A 23,695-nucleotide genomic window follows, 5' to 3' on the forward strand; every position below is an offset into this window, starting at 1 on the left:
GAACTGTGGCGTAACCATTTATACTGCTGGGTGAACAGAGTTGGGGCTGGTGGGGGTGGGGGATGGAATTGAATAAACTTGCCCCATTGTTTCAATCACTGGGGAGAACTGGCGAACATAAAAAAAAGAAACACCCCTTGTGAAACGCTTAATGCCAGACAATCTGCAATGATTACTGGACGTATGTGAGCTTCCACTGGCGATGCTGTCCAAATAGACCCTTTGCCACAGCTGACCACTCCAATTATAATCCTCTCGCTTCCAAGATACGTACAGCTCAGCGAAACTGCCAGTCAGAAAGGTGCTACGTTCAACCCCTTGTTTTTATCCCACAGAGGGAAAAGAGTAGGAGTGGCATTGCAGTCAAGGTGCACAGGAAATCAAACAATTCCGCGAAGGTGAAAGGGTTGGTTCGTGTGTGATGCGTGTTTCCAGTAGTGGTGCAAGACAAACTAAGCAAATATCAGATGGAATACAGTTCCTAATAAACATTAGAAAAAAACTCACAATTCATAAAACACTTGAGGTGCATTTTATTGTGTGCTGTCAATTAATAATTTGCGATACAAGTTGTGTATCCTGACGAGCTCTTTTTTATTCGTATGGCTTGTGTAGAGCAACCTTGAGAGACCAAGTTATAAGTGATTTAGCCATGCAATTACTTGGACATTTGGTGGACTGCGAATACACCGCTGTCAAATTTATATTTTGGGGTTGAAGGTGACACTGCCGTCCCACGGCTCAGGTTGTTACGTGGAAAACCACAAAACGGATGTCATCAAAACAGCAACTGCATGTCGATCAACAGCCTCCCAGTCAATCATCTCACCTCCGATTAGCAAAGTTTCTGCTTCGGGCCTCCATTGGGTTACAGCACTGCCATTGCGTACTTCCCAGCAGAGTCCATATTTGTGTTGCGTACGTGGTGGCCAATAGCTCCCATGTTTGTATGTATGTTGATATTATTTCGCACCATACATAGTCAACGCATGCGAGCATATCCCGTGTGAGTGTGTGTGTGTGTGTACCGCGTGCTGGCCATCGGCACCCATGCTGAACAGTACCCACCGTTCGTGCACTCGTACACGTCGCAGCAACTGCCGGGGTTGCCGTCGCCGGCCGTGATGAGACGAGGCTCGCTCTCCGCCTCGCACCGAGGCAGCTCACAGACCCCCGGGCACTCGCACCTAGAGGCCGGGCCAGACACAGCGATGCAGCAGCAGCAGCAGCGGCAGCAGCAGCAGCAGCACATCAGAGAGGCCTTTGAAGATGAGATTGTTGACTTGTTTTTTTTATTTCCTCAAAGTTGTTTTGCCAAAGAAGGCAACTTACGTCGTACGCGCCAAGATTCTTTATTTGTGTAGGACTGGCAACGGGGGGAATATATTGCCGACAAGTTACATTCTCTCAATGCGTTAGCCGCGTTCCAACTGCACGCGTCACCATGCCCTTAAATTATCCTTTTGTTGTCGACGGAATATTGTTTAATTCTGTGCCACCTACTGAGATCTAAGGAGAATCTCTCTGGCAAGAATATTCACCCACGTTCCGCAAGAAAGCATCGCTCCGTCCGTTGTGGGTTTTTTTCTGCTGAATTAAGTTGCTATTCGTACGTCTTTATTTATACTTACTTGTTTATTTCTTCTTCTTTCTCTATACACAGTGGAATCTGGATATATGCACACCCCCAGGAGCAAGTCCCAACTGTGCTTATATACCAACGTGTTCTCTTATCAGAACTTTACTTATTTACTTACTCCCCCACCAGTACATTGCAGAAAATAATTTGGTGACTCTGCTGCTGCACTGGCGTCGGTGCACAAGCACAAACAACAGCAGCAACTCAAACACGTCCGGCATAAACACAAATAACCATTGTCCGCTCTCTCTATCCCTCCAGCCTCTCGATTCAAGTGATCTCAAGAAGTGCCATTGCCTGTATACACATACAGGAAATATAACACATTTTCTCGCTTGTGTTTTTAAACGATCAATTACATCCCCAACGCAATTAACGTGAAACAAATCATTAAATAAAACTCGCTGTAGAAACACCTTCAGAAATAAAGTGTCAACCTGTGGAGGTGACCGATTTCAGGGTGCCTTTACAAGGCACAATGGTTGGCGCACTGCGCTACGAATGTGGTAATCCGAGTTCAATTCCCGGCCATAGCTAACAAAATCAGTGGCAAATCCTCGCAGCAATGTTTCGCTTCTGTTACCCAGGGAAGCCTCGCGGAGTCTCAAGATGCTTTTTTTCAGGAGGGTCCTGCCACGTGTTTTGCGGCAGGGGGCGATGTTGTCGTCATGCCAACTGAGTCGGTTGCAAGTAATGTTTCAGCTTTTGGGATGTTTGGCCGATGCCAGTTGCATTGTTTGTTTGGTTTTTTAGCTATCGGAGGAAACTGGAGAATCCGGAGGAAACCCATGCAAAACAGGGGGGGAGAGAGAACACACAAACTCCACATGCAACGGCGCCCGAGGAAGCAATCTCACCTAGGAACCTTTTTATCCGCGAGGCGCGCATGTTACCACTGCGCCACCCTGCCGCCGATACGGTGTACCCCCCTCCGCCAATCAAACTTGACCGGCGTGATAGAGTGTGATCAAGCAACGCCCATGACTGATACGGCATGGAGGCAGAGTCCATTGTCTGCAGTGGATTGACGAAATGGCTGTACGGGAAAGCACTTTTAAGAAGCTGCGGGGACAACTTGATGAAAACAGCACCTGCAAGGACGCCTCTGCAGTGGGATGCACCGGCGGTGGGAAAGGCCAACTCTTGACGAAGGGCAGATAAGCCTGCGTCTTGGCCACTGTCCGAAACGTGCAGAGCAACTTTTACCATCTTTTCTCACCTCGGGCCGGCGTCTCCTACAGCAGAGGCGTCTTGCAGTTCTATTTTCATCAAATGTCCGTGCAGTTGTTATTCTCATTATTATTCCGTCGCATTGTGCACGACGCGTGGCCACCGACTGTCACCTGGGTGGCTGCGGGCAGCAACCGTCTCCGCTCATCCCGCCGCCGAAAACGGCGAAGCTGTCAGGCGGACAGGCCGTGTCCTGCTGGAGGGAGCACGTCTCCTGGCTGCAGTCGAGCCCCACAGCGGCTGGGACGGCAACAGAGCAAACAGCCAAGGGTCAAAGCCGCGTCCCGTGTGACTCCCGTTGATGTACCGCCTCGCTGCCAATGAGAACACGGTGGCATGGCGGTACGAGTGAAAGCGGAGTGGGTGGCCGTGGGACTAAAAAGGTATATATACATTTTCTCGCTTTATTTTTTTAATACCACGATTAATGTTACCACGTATGATGTCAACCGTACAAGCAAAACAGTGATCCAATAAAAACATGAATAACCATTTTACAATTATTTCGCTTAATTCTGAAGACGAAGAAAAACCTCTGTCGCCAAAAATGTCATTCATCTAAACTCTATAGGCAGGGACCCTAAGAACCATGGGCCAAAAAACTTCATTTAATACAGCCCATGGCCACATGAGGCCTACCACTTTCAAGCAGACCGCAAGTGATATTTATCCATCACCGCCAGCATCTTAGCTGCCTTCATTTGGTACCAGAGGGGATTGATTGTTATCTGCAAACACTAAAGAAAGAGTCAAAGTGATTTTCTGCTCAAATGAGCATTGAGGCGGGGTGCATATCTTCCATTTACAGCCCTGAGCCACTGGTGGAAATTCCTCATACCTATAATGGAGGGTGGGGGTCTATCCAGAGGCCAACCACTGTTGAGCGGTACCTAATTTATCGACCATACAGGGATAATGGGCTGATTCAACACCCAATCAGGATATGAACTCACAAACCTCCGATTATGAGCCATTTGCTCAAATGGCTGAGCCACCTAGAAAAAACCGTTTACAGTTTTTTCTCACTCTGTTCTGCCACTGCAAGAGACCCTTGCAGGAATAGAAGTCACTGAACATGCGTGTGCTAATGTGCGGCCTGTCAAATGTATTTATAAGGCCTATGCGACCCATGGCAAAAATTACTCCCCACGGCAAAAAAATGTCCCCCCACCACTGATCTAAGATGTTTACCAATTATCTTATTATATCATTTTAAACAGATGCGGGAGCTAAACATTAATCAATTCATGAATATACGAAGGACAAAATCTGGACCGAATAAAAAGCAGGTGCCTGTCACCATCTCCGGCAGCGCACTTGCTGGATCTGCACGTAGACTTGTGCTGGCTATTGAAGACGCCCACCTCGTGCAGTTTACGATTCACATCAAGATGCATGTGAAAACCATGAAGAAAAAGAAAAACAACTCGTGACATCAAAAGCACATGAGCGATGCCATAAAATCACGTGAAGAATTTCCTTCGGCTCGTAAATGAAGGTGTCTTTGGGCACCCTCCCGAGGGGGCCTCCGTAAATTTCGCTGGGTTTGACGCATGACGCCACAAACCCAGGCCTCTCACCAGTCCCCCAGGAACTCGCTAGAATTCACAGAAACGTGAACCAGCTGTGCGCAGTTCAGTTCGAGCTCCCAAAGTCAGGCTTCATGATGGTTTTATTTGTTCTCTTTCTCCCCCCCCACCACCACTCCCCCGCTGGGTAGCTTTTATATCGAGCTTGGTCAGACTGCCGCAAGCCGAATTGTTGCTCATGGACAATGAATGGAAATTAGTGATTAGTTTCAATGTTTTTTTTACAACCGCCGGTGGCGAGATGCGAGCCTGATTTGAGTAGAAGAAAACATAAAACACTGACTTTCTCAATGTTTTATTTGTAACTGACGGGGGGGGGGGGGCAGTTATATGATGCAACATGAATGGAGAAATAAAACTAGATGGCCTCAATTAGCAGGATGTCTCATCTGCAATTAAATATACTCTATCGCAATATGAATTGTGACATTGTATTGTATATCTGATATGTAAGTTGTGTGTCTTATTTGTATCGTCTGTTTGTTCAGTATTGTCTGTCTCATCTGTATCGTCTCGCTCATTTATAACGTGCGCCCAGCAAATGAATCCCATATAAACAATTTACATAATTTGCTAAGCAATCCATTCTTATGCGCGCGCACACACATATTCATGCACGCGTCACATGCCAAAGAATCCAATTCAATTAAGCCTGAGATAGTGGACGGTGGCAAAGGGGGGGGGGGGGGGGCGCCTATATTTTGCATCTCCCCGTTTAAACGAAGGACACCGCTTCCATCCGCAGAGAATCCAGCGCGGAGCGACGCGCGCGCCTCTCACCGGCAGTGCAGCCGTACTGGGGGCAGCAGTCCCCGGGCTGTCCCGTGGCGTGCGACAGCAGCACGCGGCGGTGTCCAGGCTGGCACACGGTGGGCACGCAGCGCTCCCGCTCGCACTCGCAGCGCGAGGGACGCGGGCAACACTCTCCCTCCGCCTGCTCGCCGCCCCGCAGCGCCGAGTCGGGCGGGCACAGCGGGGGCTTGGCCTCGGCGCAGCGCACGCCGTTGCAGCTGGGCGGCACGACTGCAAACGTAATGGGGAAAATCACGATCACGGTGCGCTCGGTGTATTGATTGCAATAGGGTTCTTACGGTCGCGATGCGCGTGTGGAAGTGTGCGTGTGCAAGGTCCGTGATTGTTTACAATATGCATGGAAATTGTGTGTATATATGGTAGATTTATTGTCACATCTCTGGTGGCTTGTGAGAGATGGCGATGGTGGCTTTATCTTCTTGGTTCTTTCGGTAAAGTCACGTAGAATGGAAATAATAAAATAAGGTGCGATATATAGCTACATAAGATAACAACAAATGGTGGCTTTGGTGAGGCCTTCAGCCAGCAGTGGATATAATTCTGATGCTCAGTGACGTAGCTATCCAGTGTGTCGCTTTTCATTCCTCAAGCCAAGGCCCATTTCAACCACACTGATGATGATTAATATGATATGTTACGTTTAGGCTAATGGAACTAGACTAAACAAACGGGATAGAGCATGTGTAACAAACAATAAATACGGAGACAAAATAATCGTATCAAATCATGACCCCCCCAATATTGAATCCAAGGAATCGTACGAAGTGGGGTTGGATTCTTACATGCCTGGTGCGTGCACTCGATTGTGAACACTGGGGCCTCATTGTGATCGTTAAGGAACACTGATGATGATGATGAAGGTAATGCACAATCATGAATGATTTGAAAGTTAAAACAATGTATCCCCGGGCGACTCCGGTTCACAGCAATGAGCCGAGATACTGAGTTCAAATCTAGATTTCGACCACCCGTGGTTAAGCGAGCTTCTCAAGTGGAGAAAGTCAGTCTCAGCCCGTTGTCCTAACTGTTACCAGAACTACAGCACCGCTTTCAATAACCCCACTCTTTATCTCAACGACTATCATCTTATGTACGATTTTATGATTGCTGTTCAGCGCCTTGGAATAAGGCGCGATATATATCTACATGCGATAACAACACATGTTTACTTAAATTAGCTAAATACAAACTCTTGACAATTAAAAATGTCAGTTGCACTGCCACAGAGTAAACATTTTCCAATGTAACAAGGCATGAACAGTCATTTGAAGACATCGCAGAAGAAATTCTACGAATGCTGATTCTTTCGGCCGTTCTATTCTACACCACGGGGGATGGAGCATGGATTGTTGGGCATAAAGAATGGATTCTTCGTCTCCTGACATGACTCCAATAGCACAACTGTGATGAAACTGGGAATGCGTCACGAACATTATTCACAGCGCCCATCTTGTTATGCGTCCGTGGCTAGGGGAGTGGGACGTGTCTGAGAGGACGCTCACTCGAGGAGATGGAGCAATACAGTCAGGCACCAGATGGATTATTGCGTACACAGGATTGTGAGAGGAGTCAAGCTTGTGGTGGCCTTCATCTAGCAGTGGATTTTACCATGGCTGATGATGGCAATGAGCAATTGGAGAACTGTTTCCAAAGGAAAACTCCCACTGACTTCTCGCCGATATTTCTCATTCGGCGGTGGCTCTTTGATTAACCAGCAGGCATCGATCCGGGCCAGGATTTGAACTCACGATCGCACGCTTGAGTGTCTGCTGCTCCCACATTAGAGCCACTATCTGGCCCTAGAAAGAATAAAAAAACCACGATCGATGATTGTGATGGATGACAATAAATAGAGAGTGTTATTCTTCATAATTGGTTCAGAAATTCCCAAATCCCATGGTGCCCAAAGAAAATTGGGAAAACTTCTCCAAGGCACGAGATGTAACATCTGTTACAATTAATGAACGGGGATATACGAGGCTTGGCAAGCGACGTGGGCACAGAGGGTAAGAAATAGAGGGAATCGTTTACAAAGTTCCTGTGGGGCAAGGTGATGACGGTCTCCCTTTCAGTATAAATACTGCGGCAGGGAAAAGACGACGATAAAAAAAAGACTAAAACGAGTGAGATATAATACGAGCAAAAATTAGAAACGTTTTAGAATGTGCAGAAACGTTTATGAGACCGTAAGATATCGTGCAGCTCAGCAATCATGCTGCTGTTATTAATAATGGTGTGTACAAAGTAAGTTCACATTCAAGTACCACAGTATATGTGTATTTACTCTTCCCCTACATTAAACAAATACATTTTGCTGTTATGTTCAGCTTACACAATACAGCACACATATACAAACAATGCAATGCTTAATTGTCTGCTTATGGTACGAATAAACAAGACGGTTTTATATATTTAGCACAAGTCAGATTGCGGAGTACAATACATCTGAGGTCTGTTAGTGAAGGACGTGTAGCTTGGTAATTGCCAAACAATTGGTTAAATAAATGTACAACTACCTTGGCAGTAATGCACAAGAGCCTATATATACTTTTCTTTAAATCACACTCGCCATGAACACACCGCCTTATAAGAGAAGATAATTATTAAACCATATAGAACATGCCGGGTCTGCCCGGGGGGGGGGGGGGGGGGGGGCACAATGGTTAGCACAATGCACTATGAACCCAGCAGACCCGAATCGGATTTCTAGCTCGGGCTAACATCAGTGGCAGGTGATATCTGAACTGGTGCTGCTGTGGAATATTTGTTTTTTGAAGGCCACTTGAAGGGTTTTTCAGAAAAGTTGCTTTGAACATCACTTACGCGGCCATTCTCAGGCAGATAGGGCTACACTGCTCCGTGAGTTTTCCAAATAGATTCTGTATCTCGTTTAAAAACGTCGACGGGCGTGCCAGGAAAGAGACCAAAATAACAATTTTAATAATTTCACGTACACAACTCTTCATGTTTTAACAGTTCCCATCCGTGGATGGTACCACAACACAAAAGGTTGTGCAAAAAAATATATAGAATCACTCCTCCATTGGCCCAGAAAACTGCTTGCCCTCCTAAAGTTAAACTTGTATGGCGCACGGAAGCGGGGCATTTCATTTTCTCTAAGGGGGTCCTGTTTATAACCCCACCCCTGCCCCCACAGGTATGCATGCCCGCTTAATGGGAACAGCCAGGCTTCTGCACAAGCCATCACTGTAGAGCACAACTGATTAACAACGGGATACGCACACGGCATCTCCCAAGGAACCCACGTCATTGAAAGAAGCACATTGTGCTTTTTTTCTTGTTTTGATTAATGCTCAGCAGAATCTCGGTTGCTCGTAGTTGTTTTGTTTTTTTCTCCCCGCGACTGCACTGCCACTGGGAAGAGCATCGGGCTGCATGCACCGGAGATGCGGTATCGCGCCTGTCACCGAATGGCTGGACAGCCAAGCAGCAGCAAATTAAATGCTTACGGGCACGAAACTGCAAAAATAGGTAGCGCCTTGTCCTTTGGTCATATACTTTAACAGCTCCAGAAAATAGAAGTGTGCCAGACAGACCCTGAAATAGCCGTGCCAAAGGCAGCAGCCAAGATGACAGCTGCTACATGAGCAACGGTGCCGAAACATCGAGAGGATGGACCGACCTCGCGTTCACTGAATATCGTAAAAATCTCACAAATGGGGGAACATGCAAACACATTCCGGTTGAAACGTGTTCACATTGGACTGATGTAGTTCTTCAGGATTCCGATTGCTATCTGTTTTGTTTGACCATCGTGCCGTGCCGAAAATCAAATTTGCAGCCGTTCGCCCATCTACATGTCTGGTTCAAGAACTCCCCACACTGTGTTGGTAATGTGTTGTTCAGTAGGTGGTAAGATGGCATGCACTACTGTTAGAAGAAGACTTGGGGAAGTGAAGGTAAATTATTTCACTAAACTATTTTTGTTTTACCAGGTAAGGCCCACTGAGCTATTTATCTCTTTTTCAGAAGCGATCTGGCCAAAAATGATAGCCCAACGAAGTGGCTTATCGCGTGCAAATTCATAGCCACAAAATTCTCTACACGCATGTTTCCAAATGTGGAGGGAAAAACCGGAGGGCCTGGAGAAAAATCCACACGACCATGGAGAGAGAGACATGCAAACTCCAAATTTGTAAGGTTTTAGGGTCGGGATCGAACCCAAGACCTGTTAACCAGGCGACGTAGTTAACGTCTCTCCAACGTGGCACCCCAGTGATGCAGTGGTCAACGCAATGCCGCGACGAGCCCAGCAACCTCAGTTCGACTCCTCGCTACAGCTCACGTAAGCGGTGAGCGATATCCGGTCCGGTTGTGGCCCCTCATCTTAACCAAATGGCACTGACCAGCGTGGAGAAGTAGAGTCAAACAACCCCCATGACCAACACGGCGTAGGGAAGCATTCCTCTCGCAGTGAACGTGCTGGAAATCATTTTTATTTAGATGAAAGATGTTTAAGCCACATGGTCTAAATCAGTGGTTCGCAAAGTGTGGTGACCCGGACCAGCAGATGGTCTGCGACGGTCCTCCAGGTGGTCAGTGGGCCTGTGATGCAAACGCAGGTTGATCCGGACAATGATGATCAACGTTCATACCTTTTGTTTCGGACATTAATTTATATTTGACTTACCTATTTTATATTATTTTATACCTCCGAGACTTTACCGAAAGAACCAAAGAAAATGGATTCCTGCAGTCACGAAAGCTTAAAATCAAGATTATATTATACTTATGATATTTTATTTAATTAGGTTCGGCAAACTACCATGATTATATTACCCTAAAATCGAAATGCCCCACGTAAAAAGAAAAAATTACGTTCCGGTAATATGAATCATTTTGTGTCACTGGTATTTAGAGAGGTAAATGAACGTGTTTTTTCACTCGGAGTAGGGTGCTGTGTGGTCCGTGGGCCAAAAGAGTTTGAGAAACACCGCTCGAAATGGATGCCTGAATGCAAATCCTAATCAGTGATATTCAGCTTATTAACAATGACTGTGCTCTTAGTTATCACATCTGCGATTACTCTGAAGCCGTGATCATTACCTGTGCACTTACCACAGTAAGAGTCACTCTCATACTTTTGAGTGCAGCGTGGGGAGGGGGGCGGGGGGGGGGCGCTAGGGGGTGTTACGTTGCAAGACATTTTGGCGCTTCAACTCGATACGTCCTGTAAAAGCATGCGAGCCCTTTTTGAAAAGAGAATCTCTCGTCGTGGGGCCATGAGATAAGGTGACCCGCCCCACGGTAGGTGGTCTGAAAAACGCGCGCGTATCAATGGATCGCCTTCATGAAATCTCCCCCACGAAGTGCCCCTCTGAGTGGAAACGCGTTTCGGGGTGCCAATGTGATCGCGCGCGTCCCACGGGGCCCAGACGAGACGGCGCGTCATTCTTCCATCTCTTGCCAAGTGACGTCATTGGCAGCGATCCATTTCGCTGGAGAGAGGGAAAAAAACCCGCCGCACACACACACACACACACGCCCCTCCGTCTCTGTGCACAATTATATCGAGCGGAGATGCCGTGCCAGCTATGATGGGGGGTATCACTTGGGTTACTGCTGCGAAAGGGATCGTGTGCAGTGTGCATACGCGAAGCTCCAGGCCTCGTTTTCCATATCCTTGCAACTCACTCGCAGGAGCGGCTCATTCGGTAGTGTGGTGGCACAGCGGTTTAACGATGCTGCAGAATGAACCAGGAGGCCTGAGTTCAATTCCCGGCCAAGATTAACAAACGTAGCTCTCTGTACGAACCTACACTGACGAGTGTGGTGAAGCATTGTCAAGTCTAGATTTGAAGCTTTCGTGACTGCAAGGATTCATACTCTTAGGTTTTTTCGGTAAAGTCACGTAGGTAAAAGCATAGTCAAAACAACCCACGTAACTAAATGGTGCGTGGAGGCTTTCATCCAGCATTGTACTGACTGTGGGCTAGTATTATTGCATTAGAGGCTTTCGTGACTGCAAGGATTCATACTCTTAGGTTTTTTCAGTAAAGTCACGTAGGTAAAAGCATAGTCAAAACAACCCGCGTAACTAAATGGTGTGCGGAGGCTTTCATCCAGCATTGTACTGACTGTGGGCTAGTATTATTGCATTATTTAGTTATTTATTTATAGTAATGGCAAAACTTTGTATAGCCGTGCATCAAACATGAATGTCACGTGTCACAAGCCGGGACTGTATCACCAATGTCTGAGCGATTGGCTCAGCTCATGTCTCGCGGCGGTTTCTGAGCCAGTGGTGCAGAGTCCGCATTGCTATGGAAGGGAACAATCTCTCTCTCTATCTCTTGAACTTCCCAGAAATCTACTTCGCAGAAAACAATGCGACTATAATATTTTCCCACCCGAGAGAGAAGATTCTACCTCTGCCTGGGATATGAACTCAGGACCTATGAGCATGAGTCAGGCTCTGTGCCATAATGCTGTCCAGCCAGCTGTAAGTATAGTTCTGCACTTACCGAGACCACTGTGGTGGTCTATTTGTGTAACGTTCCCCTTTCATACCGCGAGTAGGTTGGCTGTCTTATTTTAAACTTTTTGTCAACATTTTGGCCGCTCGCACAAATTTTTCGAACTAATTTATTTTTGGCACGCGAACGTACGTTGCATTAGATTCCTCTGCGAACAAACTGCCTCGATGGGGCAGAATGTTGTTGAGAACGTTTTTCTGCCAATGTAAAGCCAAGATTGCAACCTTATCAGACACTGCAGACGAGCAGTACAGTAACCCTGGCAGTGTTTGTTGAGACGAGCTCTATCAGCTAGCGGCAGAAGGTGAAAAATGTCTGAAAATTCTGCACGGGAAAACATCAGAGAAAGTCAATAGGTCGTACCCTGTACCGGCACATGAAAATAAATAATACAAATGCACTTAAACTCTTAAACCCACACGGGTGTAGGAGATAGGCCAATGAAAAACCAGGCCAGACATTTGTATTTTTTAATAAACCATTAATAATTAACCGTGTCATATTATGACTAATTAACAAATGCACTTAAAATATTAATTACAAACTTGCTTTATATGTAATGCTCATTATGGTGAAAAAAAATGCCCGAGCTTGTTTTACTCAATTGCACTAATGCTCCACTTCTGCAAACATAGGAGTTAACATGGGCTATAATTAAGCTGAAGAGCACATTGACAAGATTGTTGGGGAGGGGGGGGGGGCAATAACATTCATGAGCAAACGAGATCACTGGATTCACGCCCCCCCTCGGAAACACAATAGCACTGACGCTACAATGCTGCCAGCCACTCTCAGGGGCGCTCCGTTAGCCCAGGAATGACCCTGAGCGATTTGAGTGCAGGCAGCGTGGCCACGCGGCAGCCCCGTGGGCTCCTGGCCTCCCGCTGCCTCCACCGCCACTCCTCTCCCTGGCCTCCCTGGCCTCCCTGGCCTCCCTGGCCCATTTAACGCAGGCTCGAGTCAGAGTTGGCATTTTAGGATGTTTTTTTTTTATTGCTCAATTTCATTTCGATTTAAAGCTTTCGTGACTGCAGGCATTCATCTTCTTGGTTCTTTCGGTAAAGTCACGTAGAAGGGAAATAATAAAATAATACAAATGAAACATAATTAAATAACTTTTATTATGTTGTATTTTTATTAAAATAATAAAAATAAAACATTATAAAATAATTGTATTATGTTGTATTTTTATTATTTTATTAAATATCTTTATTATGTTTTTTTTATTATTTTATTATTTCCCTTCAACGTGACTTTACCGAAAGAACCAAGAAGAAGATGCTCAATTTCATTTCAACAATAACACCGACCCGAGGTTGAACTAATCAAGGGGTGCCCATTGACCATGCATCCCGATTACACGCTGACCCTGTGACCTCACGATAGGTTCCGAGAGCAGCCCAAGCGTGGGCCCTCCTTGTGAAGGTAATCTCACAAGCCCACTTCATGGCGGGATTCTGTCAGGGCAGACCTCGGGGGTCGCGCGTCTACCGCGCAGCAGCTACGACATCTCACGGAGGGTAGAAAGCAATGATAGCGAGGTGCGGTAGCAGCAGTGGCTTTGACCATGTTGACATTTTGGTCTTTGACCTTGCCCTATTGAGGCCAGTCGATACCAGTTTAGTCCAGCAAAGCTGCCGTGGCAACGCAGAATCAGCCCACTTGCACCGGCTCGCTTCCCAGCGGTCATGGAAACGCGCCCGAAATTTCACAATACAGTAACATCTGTAATTCAGTAGCTAGTATCTGTGCTTATCTTGTGCTGCTCCCTGGCAGTATAAATACGGACAACAGCTCCATGACAATTGAGCCAAGCTGCCTCTAATCGCAGGGCACAGTTACGTACACATTGTGCCCCTGCTGTGGGCTACACAAACCTTGCAGGCAATGCCAGACGCCCCCCACATTGACCAGGGAGGGCTCATCCACTTGCAGCTGTAGCAGTAGGCAATGGTGGCTGTACCGTACTGATGATTCCTACCGAAGATGACACCGGTATGCAAGTGTTTCATTGTGCAGCTGCTCTCTAAAAACAATAAGGCCAAAGTGTTTTTACCCTCCTGAGTTGGTGTTCAAAAGCAAGGCTGTGTGCTTTGTACACACAGAAAGGTGCGGCGTCACGTGACGTGCAAGGCATGAAGGGAATACCGCGAGGTCACGATTTTGCCGTTCGGCATCTAAAAAAAAATATCACCGCCTTGCTTTATATTACTCTTAAATCCTGATGATGCAACCTGTGCAGAATTGTGGAGTACGATCCAGTAGACAAGGCAAGGGGATCCCTGGGCAGGTCAAGGATGGCATGGTTAGGCGGGAGGCAGGAGGGAGTGGGTTGGAGGGGGTGGGGGCAGTGGTCAAAGGGCTGCAGGAGGCCAGAGATGAACACTGAACTTAGTCAACCTGAGAGTTGAAACCGTACACCGTTGGGCTAAAAACACTGCAGGTTTTGTACCCGACGGTGCGGGGCGGTCTAACTCCCAGACTAAGTTTACACGGGGCCCCTCGCACACTGGCCCCTTTTCAAGGCGCCCCGTGCGTGTACCTCTCTCTGGACGTGGACCGCGTGCGCAACATCGACACCGGCGGGCGACGGTCTGCAACTCAACGCGCGCGCGCGTGCTTACGCGACGCACTCGGTGCTGTTTTGCAACCTTCTCGGATAGGTTATTTTGTGTGCGGTCTTGTCCAAAGCTTTAACCAGTTTTGCAAGGTAATTGGTAAAGATTTGTTTTTTTTAAAAGTATACACAGGACCAGCGGATATTATATACGCACCTGCGAGATGGTTAGAATCGTTTCGGAACTGTGCATTAGCCTCACGCACTGAGTCACGCTAACAGCACGAATGGTATATTTATGGTACATGCCTGCGTGGGTCATGAGGGTTATTTGACCATACGTCTCACCACCACGCCGGTCAAAGAATGTGGTGCAGGTTGGGATGTAGTTTCGCTGCATTGCCCCCACAGTAACCCCGCCAAGTCCTGTGATGACCCATGTGGGTGAGGTTTTATCCCGGATAATCCGGGCAGCTAATTTATTACAGCATTTTAAGAGAAAGCTATATATATGTATTTCAACTCTTAACACCAGCACAATAATTCTAGAACAATTATATTATTAAAACGTGGAGACAGAATTTGTCAAAAGCTTACAATTTGCAGTGTTGGCATTTGATCGGGGCACATCAGCGATGTCACAAGATTACTTCTCAATCGTTTAAGAGTTACATATTATAAAGATAGAAAGAATTCAAAGAAATGGGTCCACAATCAGTTCACCGATTTGTATCCTCGCTCACTCATTCCGTCTCATGCACAAATGCATATCTGTCAAACACCTGCCCACCCAATCACTCACCCTGTTTACCACCCTCCCATGAGTAAACACAGATAATGTTGGACTAACAGGGTTATCGGAGTTGGGCCTAGGGTGCAGGCCCATTCGCCAAGGTCGAACATCCAACTCACACCCTGCGTGACCCCTACTCCCAGCAGGGGACATGTGCAAACAGATGGTGATGTGCGGTGTGAGAGTAAAGCACTTGCCCCAACAGTCTGTAAAAGGCTATATGCGGGAATCTTTGTCTTGGTTTTGGGGGAGGGGGGTATGGGTAAACTGAACAAAAACTCCTGCCTTTAGTCAGCAGTCCCGTATACACAAGTAATGTCTTCATTAATACAACATATTATGTGCCTTTGTCAATACATAGCTGAATGAGGGCCTCCCCACGCAGTACGGAATCATGGGGATTATTTGACCATACCTTGCAATGCTGGTCAGTGCAGGTTGGATAAGCACAGCCATTATAGCATATAACTAGAGTACTGTGCGACAATTGATTTTGCTGCCCTGCCCACAATGTAGCCCTGCGGCTTGTAACACGCTGTAACAGGCATGGCGGTCACCCATCAAGGCACAATCCGGGCTCGGTCGATTCTCAGCTTCCGGGATCCGATGAGACAAATTTTCCAGAGATTTGGTCATCAGCCAATGAATGTAATGAATAATCCAAGCCAGCTCTCGCCACTGCCTCACCCAGTTTGTGGACTCTATTAACCATGCTCGTGTCACTACTTGTACCAGGGAAGGGTGAGTCCGGCCTCATGGTTTGGACATAGTCCATCTTTCCATGTAAAAAAACAACAACTCACAAATCCATCCGTGCTTAAGTTGGAAAACACGTGTTAGGGTCAGCAGTCAATCGGCTGCCATGGGAAGACGCACCGTGCATTGGCCCACATGCCGGAGCTGTTGCCCACCACACACGACCTGCCTATCAATGAACTGCGGTCTATCAATTTGTACTGCTGGTTGAACGGAGCTTGGTGTGGGGTGGTGGATTAAAAAGAATTGTGCCAGAATATCGCATCGTAGCAGCCACCTCTGGATTGTAAGTCTTGGGCGATAACGATAACACCACGGGCATGATCCAAATCCAGAGAGAGAGAGAAAAAAAACTACTGCAGTGCAAGAAGCCATGGCCATGTTGTGAGTAGTCAGGAAAGGCTTATGCAACAGTAGCACTCTCTCAGATGTATGTGAAAGACGTCACGCTCATCTCACGAGCACGACGGGCGAGCTCGTGCTCCGGGAAGGGAGGAGGCCAATGCCTTCCCGTGCCGACAGGTGCATTTCCATTGCTGGTGGTGGCAGCCGTGGTGGTGGTGGTGGCGGCGACTATTTTAAGGGGTGTTTTGTAACAGTGCAGGTGCAAGTTCCATGCATCCCCAAGGGGGGAGAGGGCTGGGCGCTGGGGGGGGGGGGGGGGTAAGAAAGCAGCACTTACTGTGCATGGGGTTTGCCAGCCCCCCTCCGACCGAGTGACATAACGGCACTGATTGGTGGGCCTCGTACGCCTGTGGCTATTATAGCTGCAATGTTCCGTTGGGCGCGCGCTTGATCAAGGAAAGTGCAGTCCAAATAACGGACGGCTATCGTAGATGTGCACTTGGGCATTGTAACGATGCCATTGATTCATACATCAACGTTGATTATTGTGCTCACGATGTACGCGTGGAATGGTGCGCATCGGCAGAATCGTTTTTTGTTCTTGTTGTTGTTTACTGCTTGTGAAAAACGTTGCGCGCACACACGTGCCATTGAGGATGATGTAGCGGACACAATTGTTACACACACAACAGGGTGGGATGGGGGTGGAATAAACACATAAACGAGGCAGTCAGAGCGAGACAAACGAGAATGGTTTCTAGAAAATGTGAATTAGTAGGGGCGGTGAATTGTTACACGCTTAGTGCCTCGACTGTCCACCTAAATTGTCTGTCTAACGGCAAGTCTCAAGCTTCGTTCATTTGAAAACAGACTTTAAAGTCACGGTTAAAGGGTGGAAGGCTTGCGACACGCTGGGGTGGTGATAATGTGCTCAATTGCACGTGTATGTGCAAGCACATTGACTTATTCCCATGAATAACCCATACGGTTTACAACAACACTTATGCTTAAAATGACATCACATATGCATTATCATGATTATTATTATTTTAAAGACTGGAATGTGGTCTGTGAGGTTGCCAGATTTGTGTCAAGTGCCTTCCCTCAAACCGAACGGACGTACGGCTGATCACAGCACAAGCACAGGCACCCGTGCATAACAAAAACAACAACGTACAATTGTACGGGCATTTTTAGGCGTAAGTCTGCAAGTGCCTGGCATCTGTTGGCTGTCGCTACCATTGATTTCTTTGGCAAAATTCTGCTCCTGGGCAGTTACCATTCGGGGGGGGGCACCTGTGTATAGTGGCAATACTCTTGCCTTAGATGGGAGCCAGTTCAAGCAGATGGTATTTTGTTTTTATCGTTAAAAAGCACAACCACATATGTGGGTTTCTTTGCATATTAAAAAAAAGATTCCGCGATTGAATTACAAGCCAAATGCAATATTAATATACCTGCGTACCCAGAAGGCTGTACATTGAAGTGATAAATGATGGTTGGGCAATGCACATTTGGACGGAGTTCTAAGGGAAAAACAGGCAAGGGCAGGTTGCTTAGGAAAAACGTAATTTGGAAATAGAATAGTGAAAGTAGGATTTTGTGTTGATTACAGGTTTAATAATTATTTACCCCTCCCCCCCCCCCCGTACTCTCCACAATGTCCCCTCCCTGGCGAGTTGATGAAATGCCTTGGAGTCACCGCTGCGATTCGATTCCAAAAATCTATTTCATTTGTAAAACAACGGCGGTGAATGCAGCAGCAGCAGCCTCTCGTGGCTGCAGGGGTCATGTGGACCCATCACCTACAACACACACGTAAAAAATACATTTCGATTCTTCTGCTCTCCATATGGTTACATGTGTCCCTAGCATGAGAATCAATTGAATCGATGCATCATTACGCATCCGGTGTGTACAGCGTCTTTTTTCTGTTAACCGCTGCAAATATCAAACAAATGCTCTTGTTTCTCTGTTCAAATGGCTGAAAACGTTTAGGGCGTCCATTTTACCTGCACTGGACTACACTTACTGTAGTAGTTTTTTTTTCTCCGTTGTATTCCAATTGTGCTGTCAGAAGCATGTCATTCCAATCCAAAGTCTCTCAGACATTAGCGCGCCCCATTATACGCGTGTATGTTGAACTTGTTTCACACCGTACGTAGCCAACCGTGTTAGAGCACGGCCCACGCACTATCCCACAAACGACCACATCGTCACGCGAAGTTGTTGTTCGATTCAATTCTTGGTGCCGTAATTCAACCAAATCAAGTGCAAAAAAAACCCACAGTCCATCGCCTCCATCCGCTTGAGAACGCAGTTTTGTTACTTACGGAGCGGCTGCTCGGTTTGATCCCAATCCCCACCCCGGCGGTGGCAGTCGCTCAGTGGAAAACAAAAACATTTTCACTGCGGCGACGACGACGACGATCGTCGTCGACGAAATTCGCGGCAGCTTGCCACGGCCGGTCACCACACCGGTGGCCCGGCCGCGTGTTTCGCCCCCTGGCTCGCGCCGGCGCATTCTTGGCCCGCGGGCGGCCGATTCAACATCGGCAAGTGAGCGCACGCGGCCGGCGTGCATCTGTTAGAACTTGCCACTCAGCCGGCAGGCCAGAGGGAACCGGCCCTCCCTCAGACCACAAGAGAAACCCCGCGTGGCGAAAAAGGCAGCTGCACGCATCACAACACCGCGGCCGCGGCTCAGGGGTTGGTTGCCACCTGTCCTGGTTATCTCCATGATTGTCCTCTTGTTGTTTTGAGGTGGCTTTCCCCAGAGGGATAGAACATAGATAAACTTGCGATGGCTTCCTAGAACATTCAACATCAAAAGTCCGTGTTTTGTCGTCGTTTTCCCCTGTTCGCCGGGACTGTAGTGCGAGATATCCTTTAACTCATGATTTGCCCTGTTTTTTTTATTGTGACCACGGAGGTAGCGACCATAACCACAGCTCAGCGCCAGCAGTCACCTGGGGCTAACGCCTCAAGCGGGATGAGTTGTTAGGCAATGCCCATGTCCAGGTGTGGATGTCAAACTGCGGTGCATTGACGAGTCGTCTGGTTTAGGTGCCCTAATTGGAGTGTGATGTGTCGTCTACGTTGCTCACAAAGCAATGCAAATGCAATCCCCTTCGAGCTTATCGAGCAATGCATTAGGCCTGCAGAAATGTTTCCCGTACGTGCTATTGTGCGAAACACCACCAATGTATTAGATCTACAATGAGCCTTGGAAACTACTGGTTGTGGCAATTGCACTTAACATTCTCCAATGCTGAAGTTTAGCGCGCGTTTCATCATATTGCTGCGTTAATTGTGATTAAAAATTGCCCAGTTGCGTTCGGCTCGTAAATACTATTAAGTGTGTTAACCGCACGCTGCTACTGGCCACTCCCATAACAATGATTATAGTTATAAGTTGCACTGCTGCGTGCCGTAGAGGACATCTGCGCCGAGTTAACGCGCTGCGCTGTACCAAACTACTCGCTGGCCCAATCTGCGGTGACCTTCACAAGACGAAGCATTGAATTAACGTTATTTATGTTTCTACTACCACACACCGAAACGTAATTGTTTAAAACAATAAACCGACGGAACACTGTTTATGAGGCGAAAGTCTGCGGAAACAAAAACACCCCCCTATCACAAACTGCATGAATGACTGTCTGCACTCCCTTTAGTTGCAGTAACTCACACCATACTTAACCCGCATTTGACAAACGTTTGTGAAGATATCGGATAGATAGCGAAGTCTAATATGAATAACAATAATTTCAACTTGTAGCGTGCACAGAATTCGCTCACCCTCGAAGAAAGAGAGAGAGAACGACTCAGAGATGAGATGTTCACTACCTCGCCTGGGTTCGATCCCGAACCTGATGCCTGTATATTTGGAATTTGCACGTTCTTTCCGTGGTCGCGTGGATTTTTCTCCGGGTCCTCCGGTTTTTCCCTCCACATTTAGAAACGACAACAACACGCGTTTTGAGTATTTGGCTGCTATAAATTTCCACCCGAGAAGCCACTTCATTGGGCTATCATTTGTGGCCAAATCGCTTCTGAAACAAACTATATATAGCTCAATGGGCCTTACCTGTTCAAATAAAAAATTGTTTTAGTTTAAATAGTAAATAGTTTAAAACCACAGAGAAGCAACAGGGGAGTCACGTGATCAGTCGGTGCCAACAATAATCTAAGCTCTGCGGGCCTCTACATGTAAGATGTTTTTAGCTAATTGTGGAGCGTTTATGCATCTGGGAGAAAACCCAAGCACCTGGAGAAACCCCACACAAGCGAGGGGGCAACCCTCGATTCTGTACACATGGAACAGTCCGCAATTGCTGTACCGCCTTCTAGAATGGCAGCTCCATGTCAACAGAAATGGACTTTCACAACATTTGTGTAATCTACCAACCCTCGCCTCCAAAGTGATCGAACGTAGACCACGTGCATAGCCACCAACGTCTGGCAATATCGCCACTGGTCTTCCTGAATGTGCACAGACGTTCGCATAGCTGGATCGACCAACACCTTTGTTTTAATCGGATGAGATCCCGCTTTTACAAATGCGTAACAATACGGAACTTATCTTCGCCACAGTGATGTTGGGGGACAAGTATTATTTGTGATAAAAAGAAGAAAAGGTGTCACGGATGGTGTCACGGATAGTACTCTATTTGCTTTTTGCAGACCCTACAGCTCCCGCAGATAATAGAGGTCACGGGTAATAGCGTCACGGATAAGAAGAGCTCTCCTGTAGGTAGATGGGAATGATGAATCGATTAATATATACACTTAGGCTCACAATACAAGCGTGGAATCACATGTTCAAGCATCAAAACTTTTCAACTCCTATATGTTGTTGATGGTAGTGATAGGTTATGGAAGCCTTCATCCAGCAGTGGATATATCACTGATATTGATGATGATATTTTGTTATATATAATGGATTTACGTGACACCCCTTTCAGCTACTAAAGATGCTACCAGTCACCACAATTTAAAATAATCGATGCTTGAATCAAGTCACAATCCTGAATGCTGTAGTGATAATTCACCAATTCTCTGGAGGAGTGGGTGCGGAGGAGGATGAGGTGTGGGGGTGGTGGCATTGGTGAATCTTTCCACACCTTCTGCGCAAGTATTTCTGTCACACACCAGTGGCAGATAAGTTTTATGTTTCCCTTATCGCATAGTCACTCGATGGCCAACGCTTCCGAATGACATCACACGGTGTTTTTCGACGTCCACTTTCCAGCAATCTGAGCCCTTGCAGGGCACGGCAGGAGAAGACCACGTGGCCCTCAGTCACGGGCGGGCCACCCCACCGAGGCACAGGCGAGGCTTTTCACGTGCACTTGTCGATTGAACTCGTGTCGACACAGTTCATTTGACGCGAAAAATAAATAGCAATCTCCACCGACTCACGGGAGAAAACAACTTAATGCGACACGTTATGTCGACACGGCCTTTGAGTGGACATAACTCGTGTTGGCACACCTGAGTCGACAAAAATATCGCTCATGTGAAAAGGCCCACTGTTGTGTTTGGCAGGGTGAGGGCCAACGTCTGATTAGGGATGGGTGCAGGGAAGACGATACCGAGGGCACCTATTTTTCTCTCTGTCTTTCCATCTATTTTTGTTGCCTTGATCCATGGACAGAGAGGGACAATAATGTACCTACAGAAGGCAAAAGAAAACAGAATAAGATAGAGGAAGAGATGGTAGCGAGACAAAATCAATGAGATGCAAGACCACTGAATAGTGATGGGGGTAACTCAGGAAAGGAAGAGAATTGGGGAGGCCTTTGCCCAGCAGTGGGAAGTTACAAGCTGACAACGAAAACAGGGAAGTGTCTTCTGCGTTAAGTGTGTGTGTGTCAAAGTGTACAGGGTGTAGGGTCACCCCTAAGTTAAATGGAGCCATTCTGCCCACTCCTCTCACTTAGCCCACTCTCCGTACAGCTGAATCAGTTCGTTTGAATGATAACACTGTGTAACAACAACAAAATTGTTCCTGGGTAGTCTTATTTACTAATTGCTAATGCCTCAAAAGTACAGAAAATGGTTATTATTCCCCACAAACTTTGCTTTTGTGACCAGGACATTGATATTTTAAAATGTACCTATTTTCAATGAGAAAACGTGTGCATTTGTGTCTTTTGTTCTCATAAAGTCCTGGTCACAAAAGCAAAGTTTGTGGGGAATCATATGCGTTTTCTATACTTTCTAGGCACAAGCAATGAAAAATATATAACACTTAGTACCCAGGAACAAAAATTGTTACGTAGTGTAATCCAATGAAGCCTCACCAAAGCGAAACCACATCCAGACTCACACGAAAACCGGTCAGATGACTCACCACTCGTATTGGAATCCCTCCATTTCGCCTGCTACGAAAAAAAATGTCTTGGCCGGTTATTCTGTGCGACAGAACCGATAGGTGCCTTCGGCAATTCTGATGCAATGCGAGTAATATATTTATATTTTGATTGCCAATCATAGTTGTGTTGTATATTTTAATCTGTTTAAAGCTACCCCCGTCCGTATGTATTTTAAATGCATATGCTGTAATATATGCAGGAAGCGGTAGCATTGTGCGACGTTTACTAACCGAGTTACGATTCTCGGCTGTGGCTGACATCAATGGAAAGGGAAGTTTCATCATACTTCCACCACGCTGCAGAAGTCTGATTAAACAACGTCCTTGCCCGACATGGCATGGGAAGGCCTTCTATCAGCAGCGGAAATTACTAAAGGGGCTGACAATTATTCCTATTCTTCTTGGTTTTTTTCGGTAAAGTCACGTAGAAGGGAAGTAATAAAATAATAAAATAAAACATAATAAAATAATTCTCACGACGTTTCGGCTACAACGCAAGCAGCCGTCCTCAGGTGAAGAATGAGACACTGCCAGGCCAGGAGCCTACATACAAGCTGAGTTGGAGGTGGAAGAAAAGCGCCTTAACAAAACAATATGCATATCAAGAGGAATCCAGCATATTTATGGGAAATGCGTAGGATTCCTCTTGATATGCACATTCTTTTGTTAAGGCGCTCTTCTTCCACCTCCAACTCAGCTTGTATGTAGGCTCCTGGCCTGGCAGTGTCTCATTCTTCACCTGAGGACGGCTGCTTCCGTTGTAGCCGAAACGTCGTGAGAATTATTTTATTATGTTTTATTTTTATGATTTTATTACTTCCCTTCTACGTGACTTTACCGAAAAAAACCAAGAAGATGAATCCCTGCAGTCACGAAAGCTTTAAATCGAAAATTATTCCTATTCTTTCAATTGTTATCATCAGGTGGCGAGAAAGTGGAATCCGCCTGATCACATTGCATTATGCTCGCGGTATAAAGAATGCGGGGCACACCCAGTGGTGACTCGCTCCAGTAAATACATAACGTGGGGTGATGGGAATACATTGACTACGTTGAATACATTCGGCTAGTAGCTGTGTAAAAGGCACCGATTCACC

The 23,695-nt window shown here is 46.7% G+C and overlaps 1 protein-coding gene across 2 annotated transcripts in view; it reads right to left on the reverse strand.

Moving 5' to 3' along the window:
• The window catches only part of LOC133342394 (cysteine-rich motor neuron 1 protein-like), a 71,330-nt gene that overhangs the window by 37,290 nt on the left and 10,345 nt on the right, over positions 1 to 23,695 (reverse strand). For both annotated transcript variants that reach the window (XM_061551541.1, XM_061551540.1), the window contains 3 exons: positions 5,239 to 5,481; positions 2,983 to 3,109; positions 1,069 to 1,187 (listed from right to left, as the gene is read on the reverse strand). In XM_061551541.1, the coding sequence (XP_061407525.1) occupies positions 1,069 to 1,187; positions 2,983 to 3,109; positions 5,239 to 5,481 (489 nt within the window). The remainder of the gene's footprint in view (positions 1 to 1,068; positions 1,188 to 2,982; positions 3,110 to 5,238; positions 5,482 to 23,695) is intronic.

Source organism: Lethenteron reissneri, chromosome 14 (genome assembly GCF_015708825.2).
Source record: "Lethenteron reissneri isolate LAM-NWPU_2019-01 chromosome 14, ASM1570882v1, whole genome shotgun sequence".
Taxonomy (NCBI): domain Eukaryota; kingdom Metazoa; phylum Chordata; class Hyperoartia; order Petromyzontiformes; family Petromyzontidae; genus Lethenteron; species Lethenteron reissneri.